General features: G+C 30.8%; 2 protein-coding genes across 5 annotated transcripts in view; one reads left to right on the top strand and one right to left on the bottom strand.

Annotated features, from left to right (window-relative positions):
• Positions 1-11267, bottom strand: part of LOC117182349 — a 16445-nt gene extending 5178 nt beyond the window's left edge. Inside the window, exons 1-4 of one of the 4 annotated variants that reach the window (XM_033375521.1) lie at positions 10773-11267; positions 10539-10682; positions 9564-9690; positions 4340-4463 (exon numbers count right to left, since the gene is read on the bottom strand). In XM_033375521.1, coding sequence (XP_033231412.1) covers positions 4340-4463; positions 9564-9690; positions 10539-10670 — 383 coding nt within the window. In that variant the 5' untranslated portion in view covers positions 10671-10682; positions 10773-11267. Of the gene's footprint in view, positions 1-4339; positions 4464-5701; positions 5819-9563; positions 9691-10405; positions 10511-10538 lie in introns of those variants that run through there. The other 3 variants (XM_033375522.1, XM_033375523.1, XM_033375524.1) reach the window with 3 other exon arrangements.
• Positions 1-13169, top strand: part of LOC117182346 (huntingtin-interacting protein 1) — a 56848-nt gene extending 43679 nt beyond the window's left edge. The window contains exon 18 of the mRNA XM_033375512.1: positions 13152-13169. The gene's annotated coding sequence lies outside the window, so the exon portion shown is untranslated. The remainder of the gene's footprint in view (positions 1-13151) is intronic.
• Positions 13170-15264: the final 2095 nt, after the last annotated feature.

Raw genomic sequence — 15264 nt, 5'->3', positions numbered from 1 at the left:
TTTGAACCATGGATTCTCAAAGTTTAGACATTTATTCCACCGGTTAGTGAGATTCCAGGTTAATTACAGACTCGAAAAGCTTTGGAAAATGGCTCACAAAAAGAAATAGGCACGAAAAATCACGTTTTTTTTTGTTTAAACTGCATTTTGGGATAATAAATAAATTTTTTAAGGAATTTCATTGGCACCCTCGGAAAGAGGAGATCTTAAGCAATAAAAATATATGTGTCTCAATTTTTTATAGTGTCGAATAGTCTTAGTTATTGGCCGTTGAAAAGCAGTGTCCCGGTAGTGGCGTTTTGGCCGTTTAAGGGTTAATCTTTGTTTGCGAAATCTGTTGTGTTTATTTAAAATTATTGAAATCTTTTGAAAACTTCTCAAGTGCGTTGAAACCTTTTGAAATCGCTTCAAATCTTTGAAATGTTTTGAAATCCTTATGAATTCTTTACAGAAATTGTGAAATCTTCTCTAAGTCTTTTGTATTCGTTTGATATCACTGGAATATTTGAAATATTTGTGAAATCTTTATAAAATTTGTTGTAATCGTTTAAAATCACGGGAATATTTGAGATATTTTGAAATCTTATTAAAAATTTGTATATCGTTTAAAATATTTGAAATGTTTTTAAATCTTTGAAATCTACGAAAACTTTTGTGAAATTTGTTTAAATATTTATAAAATCTGAAATATTTTTGAAATGTTTCTTTAATCTTCGTTCATGATATATTTTCTGTTCGTTCTAAATTATTAAAATCTTTTTAAATCTTCTCAAATTTGTTGAACCCTTTTGAAATCATTAAAAAACTTTTTAATGTTTTGAAATCTTTGAAATCTGGTAAATCTCTACTCTTGTTGGAATCTTTGAAATTTTTTAAATGTTTTGAAATCCTAAAGGATTCCTTAAAATATTTGAGAAATCTTCCGGAAATCTTTTGTAATCGTTTGAAATCTTAACAAACACTTTTAAATCGTTTAAAATCTTTGAAATTGTTTGAAATCTGGTGCACTGCACCCTTGGTGAAATCTTTGAAATTCTCGTATTGTTTTGAAATCTTTATGAATGTTTTATGAAATCTTTGAAACTTTCGTGAATTCGTTTTAAGTTTCCTAAAAAAAGTGAAGTTATTTAAAATCTTTGAAATGTTTTGAAATCTTTACAATCTTTTGAAAGTTTTAAAATCTTTGCGCAATGTTCGAAATCTTTGTGAATTCGTTGGAATTATTTAAATGATTACAAATCTTAGTAAAAACTTTTGATATCTCCTAAAAACTGTTGAAATTGTTTAAAATCTTTGAAATGTTCTGCAAACTTAGAAATATGGTTTAATATATCCTTTTTAAAATCTTTAAACTCTTTTGTAAGTTTTAAAATCTTTGTGAAATGTTCCAAATCTTTATAAAATGTTCTAAATCTTTGGTGAATTTTTGTGAAAACTTTTATAATCTAGTGTACAAGTCTTTTTTGCATGTTTGAAATCCTTGAAATCTGTGTGAAATATTTTGAAATGCTTATAAAATCTTTCCTGAATCTTTTTTTTTTTTTGAAAATCTTTTGTATTCGTTGAATTCATTGAATTATTTGAAATATTTAAAAATCTTCTAAAATGTTTTAAAACCTCTTGAAATCGTTTGAAATTTGTGAAATCTGATGTACTGTACCATTTTTCAAATCTTCGAAACCCTTTAAATCTTTAAAGTTTTAAAATGTTTGTGAAATTGCTGTGAAATCTTTACGAAAATCTGGCGTGCGCGCCTTTTTTAAATCGTTAACATCCATGAAATCTTTATGAAATGTTAAAGATATTAGAAATATTTTCTCTTTCATAATAGAATAAAAGATTTAAATTACTCTTCGCATTTCGATAAAATTACTATTAAAGATAAAGAAATAATAATTAAAATTCAAGGTTTTCCTGAAAAAATCAAGATTTCTAGGTATTCAAGGTTTTAAAAGAATTCAAGGAGAGTTCCAGGTCACTAGACAGACTGTTAAATTTTTCTATTAGTTACTTCTGACTTTAAGATTGGATCCCGACAAAATATATTTGCTACTGATAAATTTATTTTCCTTGAAATAAGTTTTCAAATAAAAAAAAAGTTATTTTGTGTCATTTCATGATCACTTTAACAATAGAAATGTACAAAAAATACAAAATTACAAAATGATAGAAACAATTTTTTACAATGACAAATTGGAAAAATACAATTGTGCATTTAAAATGGTAATTTTTCGAGCTGAAAAAAGAAAGGAAAAGTTCTGTCGCACCGTATCCCTTCCCCAGATTTATAATTTTTGTGTACAAAAATGGTTAGTATTATTTTATTTGAAAATTGATGAACAAAACTTTTTTTTCTATTCATGCATCAACCTTGAATTATGCCGATGAAAAAAAAATTCTGTTTAAAACAGATGTTTCAAATATTATAAATAAGCATAACCTCCTTACTCTTCAATATGTGTATTGATATTATAGGTCAATCGAGTTACCTCGAATCAACTAATATTTTCCGTTCTTGCATCAATTTTGAATTATGTTAATGAAAAAAGTTTTAATATAAAAATTGATTTTTAATATAATATAAATGACCATAAGTTCCGTACTTATCGAATAAAATGTATCAATATTATATATATTTTAATCGATTTGTCTCGAATGAAGTCATCTTTTCCGTTCTTACAACAATTTTGAATTATGTTAATGGAAAAAGTTTTATTATATAAAAAAAGATATGTTTAAATATTATGAATTCCCATAGCTTCCTTGCTCTTCAATAAAATGTGTCAATATTATAGGTCAATATAGGTTTTGAATTAACACATTTTTTCTGTACTTGCATAAATTTTAAATTGTGAGAATGAGAACGTTTTCACTATAAAAGTCGATTTTTAATATAATATAAATTCCTACCATAACTTGCTGACTTATTAATAAAATGTATTAATATTATAGATCAATCGATTCGCCTCGAACCAAGGAATCTTATATTCTTGCACCTATTTTGAATTATGTTTATGGGCACATTTGACTTTGAAAACCCGTTTTTTTTCAAATATTATGCATTACCATAGCTTCCTTACTCTTCAATATAATGTATCAATATTAAGGTAAACATCCCTGTAATCTTGATGCCAGTTTTCTTGCTTTTTATTCCATTTTAATTGATGTAATTTCTGCTTCATATTATAAAATGGTTCAAATAAGTGAGTTTAATAATTAAATGTTAATTTTAACATTTTTGTAAACAATATATTCAAATTATAATCAAGTTTCACGATTACTGGGACATTTACCTTATAGAACAATCGATTCTTTTTTAATCAACACATCTTTTCTATTCTCGCATCAACTTTAAATTATGAGAATGAGACTATTTTTAATTATTAAAATCGATTTTTAATACACTATAAATGACCGTAACTTCCTTACTCTTTAATAAAATGTATTAATATTGTAGGCCAATCTATTCGCCTCGGAATAAAGAATCTTTTATATTCTTGTATTAACTTTGAATTATGTTAATGAAATTAGTTTTACTATAAAAAAACGATTTTTTAAATATTATAAAGTGCTAAAAAAAATGCAATAAATATATGTAGAAATTCTTCGGTCAGTTTCAAAATATTATTGGTGAAAATAAGTCCTCCAAATTTCATGAATTTATCTTCAACCCTTTTTCAAGTATAAGACAAGTAAGTATTAGACATTTTTAAATTATGGAATTTTTGATTCAATGAATTAAAATTTTTGACCGAAAATGTTACAATTATAAAGTTTCCTCTATGAGGATGGAAAAAGATTTATTTCATGTGATTTTGCTTTTATATAATGAAATTGCATTATAACTCTGTATTGAACTGATTATATTAATTAATTCAACAGTTGTTCAATCTCCTGATTCTTTTTCAAGTCCTCAGACAAAAAGCTCCGGACTTTGTGTCTTGACTGTTGGCAACACTGACTATTGTGCAACAATAAGAGACGCTCTAGCAAGTGAACAATTTCTGGAATAATTGTGCGGGATTATTATCTATTCTCATTTATATTATATACAGCAACGCGGTGAATATTAATTTGATTTTTTTTTCCATAAAAACTGATTTTTCCCTTATACTCATAGTGCTTTTTTTAAGTAGCTTGTTATTGGTTATGAAAATAACTGGCAGTAATAATTTTTTGAAATAATTATATTGAGACAGAATTCGAAAAAAAGGAATATTCGAGATTTTTATAAGTGAATTTTTATGTTTTCAGTCTACATATTTAAATTAATATGGATCTTTGAAGATATCCGAGGGATATGCCAAAGATATAATTTTGTTGTGAGGGATAGTTTTACCTTAAAACATCATCTCTCTTCCTTTTTGTTGAGCCCTTTCCAGGTCTTGCTTCTTGATCTCTGAAACTAGGACTGTAACGCTTGTCAAGTTTTACTTCGCTGCTACTGGATCCCTGCATTACACCTGAAACACCAATACTGTAATTAATTCAATGTTCCTGCATTTCAACTGTTTTAATTGTTATTGACAGTTATGTTCAATTTTTTGTAAGATAATTCTTTTTTTGGACCTACTTTCCACGAAAGATTTTTCTAACTGTTACATAAGATTATTACTCTTGAAATTCCTTAATCATAAGAATCGAGCTATGAAATGTGATTTGACTGTCGTTAAAGACAAATTTACTACAATCTAGATTTGATTGTTTCTTCTGATAATATATATTACCAAGTCCAGTCAAAAAAATTATATTGAAACTTAAAATACTGCTGAGATTTATGGCCTACAAGAAGCTAAGCAAGTACAGATGAAATTACGGTAGTTCTATGTCGATCAACATTATTGAAGTTAAATTTGCTATACGTACGTGTTTCAGATTTGATGTTACCCTTTGAAGATTGTGCTTAGTCAACTTTCACTTTGGTGTAAAAAAGACGCTGCTCTTGAGAATGTCAGAAATACTTGCCTAGCTTAGTGTATAATTAAACGGTACATTTTATTATTTTCAGCAGTGCTGAACGCCTTAAGAAGGGAAAAGGGAGGATTATTGAAAAAATCGAATAAAATATCCTCTCTTTGTTTAATGGGTAATAATATTCTACATATAAGTCATGTCTTTTTAGAAGAACCACTTTTTTTTTACAATCTAGGTTACAATTCCACAGATTGAAATTATAATGAAAACATATCAAACCAATTAAATTGTTTCAAGTTTTTTTCTTACGTTTCCTATAATTGAAAAAATGTTTTCTGTAAATGAAAAATTCATGATAAAATCAAAGTCTTGATCAAATTAACGTCATAATCTTTATTCCAAGGTAACAATCATTATCGATCTTGATGACAACACAACAAACAAAAAATCAAAAGATAATCTCGATCCGGCGATTCAACAGATCAGCACTTCTGAATATAATAGAGTACCTCAGCAGATAGTGTATGTATGTGAATGACTGAATGAATAAATAAATGATTGTGCACAAGAAATCAGTGACTGTTGCTATTTATTAGGCTTTTTTCTTTTGTGAATAAAAAATGAATAATTTTCCATAAAAAAGGATGTAAACAGATTATTTTGACTATATTCCGCTTACGGCGAATCAGTCATCACGAATATACGTCTGAATTGCGAAAAGATATCTGATTTTCAGAGCTAGTATCACATGACGGAATATATTGGTGATCAGCAACAAAATACAAACCCCGAGCATTGGCCAAGGAGAAGCAAATGGAATGTGTTCAGGGCACTAGTGGGTCTGCGAGCAGGCCATGCCTCGATTCCCAGACACGAATCCTTGTGACTATTGGCTCTGGGGATACTTAAAAGAAAACGGTTTTTTGCTAGACAATCATCAAACATAACGATTTGATGCATTTAGTTCTCATATTAAGATCCATTTCCCGAACTCAGAATACCCCAAGAATACCTTCTTCTTTTTACTGATATACAATCTTATAAAGTAACCTAATAATTAACGGTTTATCGTGGCATACCTCTAGAAGTTTACATCTTAGCACTCGTCTACATCTTGCATGTAAATTATGCAGTTAAATACCTATATTTAAGATTTTTTTATTATTGTTAAAAAAGTTAATATAGTACACTGTAAATATACCGTATGATTTCACTTCTAGAAACAATGTGAAATAACACGAATGCTGGTCTGTTTACGATTCACTGTAAAATGAGAATTTCCACATTAGAAATATTTCGATCCACGTCCGTTGATATAAATGTACAAAGGCTCTGGCTAGACAATTTAAACGAAATTATGGTTTTGCAACTTTTCAGTAAATTTGCGGGCTTCAGCGTCATGAATTTTATCAGAAAATTAAGTCACAGAGTCTAAATGGCTGTTCTAATAGCGTGATTAATGTTATGAAAATGGAAAATTAATAAAAACAAGTTTTTGCCATGATATCAACTTTGTGTACTTTTAAGTTTTTGGACCCGTATCGAATAATTTCCAACGTGGGACGTATAGGAAAATTGAATAAACTTCTTTTGTACAGTGTAGTCATTTGTGCGGCTTCCAGAAAGAATGACGTAAGGCAATCTTGAAAAGTTACTAGAGACCATTATACACCATTATACACTAGAAATGGCTTTCGGTAAATTTGGCTGATTTTTACAAATGCATGCTAATGTTACAGATAATCTTGAACCAAAAGCCATTACAAAACGTACTTTTAATGTGCAGAGCACCCGAATTGAGCCAACGGTTAGTGTTTAACCTGAGTGTTGGAGGAACCCCTTTATTTTAAAATTAAAGCCCTTTAAAATGATAAATTTAACTTAAATTTCACGTACTGCTAATTGAAAACGAATTTCATGCATTTGTATTTAAAAAGTCGTTCATAAAAATCGATTTTATCCTAATTTGTTATATGTTAAAATAGTATGTTGAACTTAATTTCATAAATAAAGTACGTGTTTTTATCATATTTTTAACCTAAAATGGTATTTTTGTTGTTGAAAATTGATCTTTCTTAATTGACAATTGGTATTTTTTGGTAGAAAATAATGTTCTTGGTTTGAAAGTTCCTCTTATTTGGTTAAAAACACAACATTTTGTTCAAAGTTCTTTTTTTTTTGTTGGTTTAAAGGTAATTTTTTCCCTAACAATGTAAACGTTCCATTTCTGGTTGAAAATGTATCGTTTCTAGTTAAATTTTTTTTTTTCTTTAGAAAAATAATCTGCTTGGTTTCAAGTTTCCTCTTTTTTTGGTTAAAATGCAACAATTTAGTTGAAAATGTACACTTTCGGATTAAAAATTGAACTTCTTTTTTTCTTCTTGACTGAAAATTAATTTGTTTAATTTTGAGTTAAAAATTGATCACTTTTGGTTGAAAATTCAACAACCAGGTTGAAAATGCATTTATTTGGTTAAAAATGGTCTTTTTGATTTTAAAATCCATCTGTACGTTTAAAAATCAACTATTTTGTTGAACATTTAACTATTTCGTCAAAAATAACTTTGTTTTTTAAATATGAACTAGCACATTTTTCGTACAAAAGTAATCTTTTTGTTGAAAATTCAACTGTCGTTTTTTGAAGTTTACTCTTTTTTAATTACAAATTCTACCATCAGGTTAAAAATTCACATGTAACGGTTAAAAATTTAACAATTATGTTAAAAATTCAACTATAAGGGAAACCGCACTGCAGTAGATAGGAAAAAATTCAACAGCATTTAACTGCATCAGTTTCCACAAATGAAGAAAAATTTTATTTTCGAAATAAAGCTTACATATTCAATTTAATATTCGTATAGACAAAAATATGGCGAAAATAATCAATTAACTGTATTAAATATTTTTATTAGATGTCAGTTATAATTGATCGTTAGCATACTTACAATTAAAGTCAGTTGATTAAGTAAATAATAATTCAAACTATGATTATTTTACAAAAATCACAGAAGCTTAAATTATTTACACTATTTTCTTAGTTTATTATTTTACAATAACTTAAAAAACTGGGACAGTCGCAGGCTCGCCAATTTTGTCAGCGACATTTTACGATTATCTACTGTTGGAAAATGTGAGGGCCAATAAAACTCCACAAATATTTATAAATATTAAAGAAAGAACGCTTTGTATGATTGAATATTGTTTATTAAATTTCACTCTTTGAATCAAATGTATAAACATGTAATAAAAATTTTTTATTAAGGTAAGAAATATGTATAAAGAAGGCTTGAAATTGTTTTCAGATTACAAATTTGTGTCAGTTTTCCAGTTAATTAACTGTTAATTACCAGTTAATAACTGTAAATCATCGTATACAGCCGGTTTTTCCCTACTTTGTTGAAAATTGAACTATTTTCATTTTCTTCTTTTTTGGTCGAAAATTGAACTGTTATTCTAAAAATCGTCTTTTTATATTAATATGTGATCTTTTGTGGTACAAAAGTAATAATTTTGCATTGAAATAAATAATTGTCCGTTTATTTCATTCAGTTTCATGATTGGGCCCCTTTTGGCTCAATTCAAGAGCACTAAAAATTCCTATCTTAACCGCTGGGCTCAATTCGGTTCTAGAAAGGCAAAGGTTAACCGTTAGCTCAATTCAGTTGCGCCCAAAATGTGTGGGTCCTTCTTCGACCACTTTATTGAACGTCAACGAGGGCCATTCTCAGATAGAAAGTCTTTTATCGACGAATAATCAATAAAGTATTTGAAGACATGAGAATAATAATTGGACAAGAGCCATATAAGGTTGGCACTTTGTTCAGATTAAAAAAATGTATTCAAGGTGCCAAATTCAAATGATCCTCATTCAGTTGTTATTCTTATGATTTTATTTTGAATTCGAATTAAGGGAGAAAACTAGCTATACCCTTGATTGCAAAATTTTCTCTAAGTCACGTAACCCACACTCCTGCCATCTCGAAGATCTCGCAGTCAGCAGTAAAATTCATAAGTTTGGCGTTTTGCTCCCCAAAAAGGACACGACTGAAATCAGTTTCAAAAGGTAGCATATTTTCAAACGACGGCCATTTCTGGTGCTCCGTTCCAACGCCCTGAATACAATTTCTTCAATAATACCACGATCACATTTTTATTTCGATTTTCAATGCAAAAAGGCGACTGAGAACATACTGTATACTTTTTATTTTTTATAACTTTTAATTTTTTATAACGTTAATCAATCGTTAGGGAAATATTACGATATGAGCAAAGATATTATAACGTAAATATGATCCTCTACTAGTGCTGACATCTATATTTATCTCGGGTAACTAAATTTGTCACAGGAGCAAAAGGGACAGTATTAGTTTTGTGTCTCTTTTCCTTCAGTAGCAAATTCTATATATTTTTATTGATCCTAGGTGTTTCAAGATTCACGATGTATTGTTTCAAAGTTTATTTTTCTATAAAATGTTTACAAACAAAAATCATCACCATTAAATAATTGAAGGATAAATGGCCCTGAAAAAACATATAAATTAAGAGAGCACAAATGTTGATTTAAATAAATGGTTTAACAATGACTGAAAAAAAACTAGCATATTGTTGTACGAAAATAATAAAATAATCAAATCAATGCATCAGCTTACCTTTAAATTTTGGGACAAACATTTGAATATCTTGTGGAATGTTTCTGTAGAAGTCTAATTCTCTGCAGTTCAGTGGCTTGCAAATAGTATTCTGGTTGAGAAGCAGTAATCGTGTATGACCACCGACCTGTTTTCAAATATAATAGCTATAAATTAAAAGGTACATAATGCTAGAAAAAACCACAGAATCATAAAATATATTCTATTTTAAACGTGTAGATCACGAAGATGTGGTTATATTACAAACTAGGGAATAGTCAATCCTCCAGGAAGAAAAATCAATTCTATTTATTTTACAAGAAATGTAAAAGAAGTTTGAGACATGAGACGCTGCGTGTTTTGAACGTTTGTTACAATTTCCACACATAATAGGTACTAGATATACCCATTATCAAGTGCAAGAAAGATTCTTGTCAATACGTTTGCACACCTGATTTGCAACAACTTTAATCAGGTCTATTTTATCTTTCACATCAATAAACGTATCGAAGACATCTAAAGATTTACTGTGTATTAATCTTCTTGCGGAAGAGGTCAAAAGTTTCCATTCACTCACAACCCATTTCTGGACTATTGACTATTTATATTTAATTGCTATTGATTAAAACACGGGAAAAATTAAGTACTTGATATTATGCAACATTGAAGCGTCCCTTTGTTTATGACAACTTGAACACAATTACTAACAACAATAAATATTGCTGCTTAACACAAAAAATGAATATTTTCCAAAATAATCTTCTTTGACATCTCTTGCAATTACAACGCAATTAATTCGATCAATCAACATTCGAAGAAGCAATAAGTTAAATTGTTTGTTGATGATTGAGTTTTCTACTTACTTTAATGTATCTACATTCGTGTGAAACAATGGATGAAAGACGTGACCCATTTAAGAAGCATTTGAGTCGCATACCTATGTATGTGTATTAGAAAATACAAGAAATAATAATTTAAGAGCTGATTTGTAAATACCTGATTGTTAAGTGGATGCAAAGCGACTTCCTCGTCATGATCGCGGAGGAAAGTGGACGTAATTGGTGAAGTAGTGCTATGGCACTGCGTTTCAGCTTCTCCCATACCCCAAGCAGCCCTCAGGTATACCATGCCCGCGTACTCCTTTCGGATAAAATGGATAAAATCCAGTTAATCACTGCACTATTGATATATCACTTTTTGTAATTTATCACTAGGGAAAGAAACTTATACCGATTCTCGTGTCCCAATTTGTGTGCGATCCTTCGCGGGGAAAGTGTCAAATGGTGAAGACTAGAATTGGAAAAGAAAAAAAAAACGGAAACACAGTTCACTTTCGTACAACTTGATTTCCTTAACCACTAGTGAAACATTGAATTGCTTAAGAGCTCGATGAAATATGGATTTAAAGCATTCGACGACTAACAGCACACTGTTTTCGTTTTGACACTTATTGTCCTTATTATACTCCAACTAGCGTGGTTGATAGCATTATGAGATTGTTAAGTGTTAACCATTATCTGGCATCGAGGATTCAGCAGCAGGAAGGCGGGGGACGGGGTAACTTATTGAAAAAAAGTCCAGTGCACACCAAAGAGAACTATCCGGACATTTGAGTCACAGCCTTCACCAAATGGCTGTAGTGTATGAATGTGTATGCGTTTCGTGTAACTTCATTCAATTTCACATCCGTATACGTATGCATGCATACATTTATAGCACCCATGGGTATATGAGATGGTTCTAGAAAGAAAGGAAAGGGGGATTTGGATTTGGTTGCTGTCTGGCGCTGCCATCGATTTAGAACGATGACCACTGACGCAGTCGTAGTTCCCTCTGCGACGCAGTGATGTCGATGTGGGCACCTCGAGTTATGGCGTTTGCGTCATGGCCGCGCGCTGGTTGGTCGCAGTTGACGCGCAATTCAAAACGTGTACAACAAACAATTCTTGTATTTGAGATAAATAATTATTATAAAATGCACAGTAATGTATATAAATGGTATTTGTTAAATTTTTTGGTGAAATATAAGTTAGTCTTTAATGTTTAATGAAAATAAACTTTTATTTATAAAATATATGTGTTATATATTTTTTTCTTGTCTGAAATCAAAAGCTATATAGTTTATACAAATTTTTGTGTATTTGTAAAAATTAATTACTTTTATTGCAAGGATTATTTTTAATACATATTTTTAATTGTTCGCCAATTGCGCTCATCCAGCGCGAGGTCCAAACGCAAACACAGTAAGGGGCCATACATAAACCACGTTGCTTCTTTAGGGGGTGGGGGCGAAAGTCCACGTTCGTCTACATGGTGGTCCGAACCGCGTGATTTTACACTTAGGGTGCTTTAATGCCTCTCGGGGGCGGTCAACGCATTGGGAAGTAGGCGGCAATAAAGTTCTTTCATGTGTTTTCGTTATATTATAATTAAAGGAAAATTGAAGAATATCAAACAAAAGACAGATAAAAAACATTTTTTAAAGTCTTTTAAATCATATTTCCATAATTTTGCACTAATTCTTTCGTATGGCAATACGCAAATGAAAATTTGCAAACACTAGATTTTCAGGTCGTCAGTCGCACATGACGGTTTTCAAATTCAATGGCCAGTCGACCGTCAACGCTTTCGATTTCAAAAGTCAACCTTTCCTTGCCGCGTTCACCCGCTGCTGACAGCAGCGCGCGTACAATTGATCTGCGAACTAAATATAATCATAATAGTAGGCGGCCGTCTACTTCCCATTGTGTTGACCGCCCCTGATGCCTCTACAAGCAGGCAGCCTGCATGCAGAAAACCCATAAGAGTAAAAGAGATGGACCATTCTCTATCTCTCTCACTCGTATAAGTTTTTTGCGTGCAGACTGCCTGTTTGCAGAGGCATGAAAGCACCCTTAGGTATCAAAAGAACGCATAGCCAGAAAACAGAAAATGTTTACTTAAAACAATAATAAGTCCAAAAATATTACAACAAGAGATAAATCAATTTTAACCAAGTACTTGATTTCTTGATACAAAGTAATTTTTTGGCATCCAGTTCATGTCTAGGTGATTAATTGGTTTATGCCTATATATTTAATTTGCCATGAACCTATTTATAACGAATATATGTACTGCATACAAGAAATGACTTTGCATTAGGTATTTCACCACAATGTACAGGTACCCTCCAAATCCCCAAATTTAAATTCTTCTACGAAAGTTACATGTAGAAAGTCATGTATATTACGTCAGGCAAAATACCTTTGGTCAGGCCAATATACGTACCACTACCCAGACTACGAGAAATGTCGATGCGAAAGTTGAAAAAAGCAAGGCCAGGATAACTCGAGGCTTCGCAGTTCGAGACAATTCAAGATGGCCAAAATTCAGGGCATTGAAAAGCGAGGCCTTGTTTAGCAGGCTTGATTTTCCGTCGCCAAGCCGACCGCCCAAGGGAGAATAAATTAAAACTGTCGTAAAATTATTGTAGAGAGAATTTTTTAACTTCTCTAGACAAATTACATATACTGGGAATCATACAAACTTGTTGATTCCGAATATTCAATTTTCATATATAGCTATAATTCAAAAATACAAAAAATAATTCGTTTTTTTTCTGACTTACAGACAAAAGACCCCTGCTGGAAAATATATTATAAACATAGATGCAGTGCACCACAGGAGTAAAAGAGAAGGGAATTATAGCTCTTCCACTCACTCCTGTCGCCACTCTAGATGTCTATCTCGGCAAAAGATTTCACGTCATCTTCTTGGATTCGCTTCTAGGCTTATAAGTTCTTTGCTATTTGGGATGTATCTTAGGGCTATTAATGGTAGTTATGTTGAATGGCAGGCTTATTACATCTGGCAGTGAAAACTCAAGATGGCAAGACAAGGCCAAGACCAGGCCTTGACTATCGAGTTCTCGACGACATTTTCGAGGCAGGCCCAAGACTTGCCAGGTCCTACAAAAACTAAGTCACACTGCCGGGGGGGGGGGGGGGGGGGGGGGGGGGGATGTGACATCACACGTGGAAAATATCAATCTGAATAACATTTTTTGAAACGGTTGAAAAAATTAAGGTAGTGATTTCATTTTACAACAAAAGCAATGCACACTTTCCGAGTGTCCGAGCTGAGAGCAGTTTGGATAGGGTACTATATTAGACAGGAATATGCAACCTCCATTCTGGTTCCTGTACAGTTCGCGGGAAACAGTGCGATAAGCATGCCGTAAAGTTTAATTAAAATTAAGTTTAGAATATAAGAAAAATGGTCTGTTGCAGTGCTTTGTTTTGTAAAAATAGAGGCGAGGATGGATTTAAACTTTACCGTTTTCTATTACGGCGAAGAGATAGACTGTCAATGTGGATCGTAAATTGTAGACGTGACAAATGGAAACCTAATTTAAATTCAAGATTATGCGAAGTTATTACTAATATTTATGACTATGACAATACAATTCAAATATAGGGGGTATGATTATTATGTTTACATGTAATTAAATTGCTTATGAGCATTTTTGTGCTATATTAAAGCGAAATGAAATGTAGAATAAAGTAAGGTTAGGAACGCGTTTTTATACAGAACGACGCACATTACCCCACGCAAATGAAAAGGACGCATGATGTGAAATATAAATAGCTATCATAATAAACCCTTGAAGAAGTATTGTATTAATGTTTGACCTATAGTCTATTATTATTTTATGATTTGTTAATATTTATTTAAAAACTCATATGATCATAATTTTAGCGCACGCCTATTTATAAACTGAGTAAAATTTCGTTTGCAATCGTAATAATTTTTGCAAGAGCTACTTTTTGGCAAATGTGTGGGTTAAAAAATCATATAGTCAAATTTATATATTTCATATATTATATCATGTGTAATTTTATTTATAATTTATATTTTGATAACAATGCCTCAGTATAATTTAAAAATTAATAATCTATATCATGTAAGTGTATTTATATAATTCAATATCAATTTAGCGATTTTGAATTTGGCGGAGAACCAAAATGGCAACTTGCATATTCCCATATAACATAGTACCTTAGTTTGGATAAATTTGAAATTTTGAGATATCGGAATTCCCCCCTCGAGGCCAAAATTGGTCTGGGAAAGATATTGTAAACCTAGATTCGGCAACTCACTACTCACTAGCGAACCTATAATATGTTTCAAGAACTTGAATTATTTTAGTTCCTGGAACTTATTATACTAGTTCCAGAACGAGTCTCGGAGCTGTTAATTTAAAATTACTATGTAAAAAATAAAAAAAATCTTCACTTATTTACATAGACATTTTTCGGACTCAAAAAATACAGATATATAAAGTATAGGTCTTACTTTATTTTCTAGAAAAATGTTTTTCCAAAGTCTGATCAGTGTGCTTAAAAATAAAGCGATTCGTGTATTAGGGTACCTTTTCTCGGAGGTCTGTTTTTAATTAATAGTGGAATTAATATTTTCCATAGGATTCATTTCTAGCGGCTTTGTTGGATTATGGAAAATTTGATTGGTTGAGAACCTAGATACGAACTCGATGTGTCAAATTAATTCAACAATTAATTAAAAACAGGCCTCCGTGAAAAGATACCCTAAAGCTTACTTTTTGAATTGATATGTGTTTATGTCAAAAATTATGTCTGGAATGGGGGAAAATACGTACCATAGTTTAATCCCTTGTCTTGTAAATATGACAAAATACATTTTTCAAACTTTTTTAATAATATTT

Source organism: Belonocnema kinseyi, chromosome 10 (assembly GCF_010883055.1).
Source record: "Belonocnema kinseyi isolate 2016_QV_RU_SX_M_011 chromosome 10, B_treatae_v1, whole genome shotgun sequence".
In the NCBI taxonomy this organism is placed as follows: domain Eukaryota; kingdom Metazoa; phylum Arthropoda; class Insecta; order Hymenoptera; family Cynipidae; genus Belonocnema; species Belonocnema kinseyi.
The sequence above is the reverse complement of the archived record's forward strand: the minus strand, read 5'-3'. Positions and strand labels throughout refer to the sequence as shown.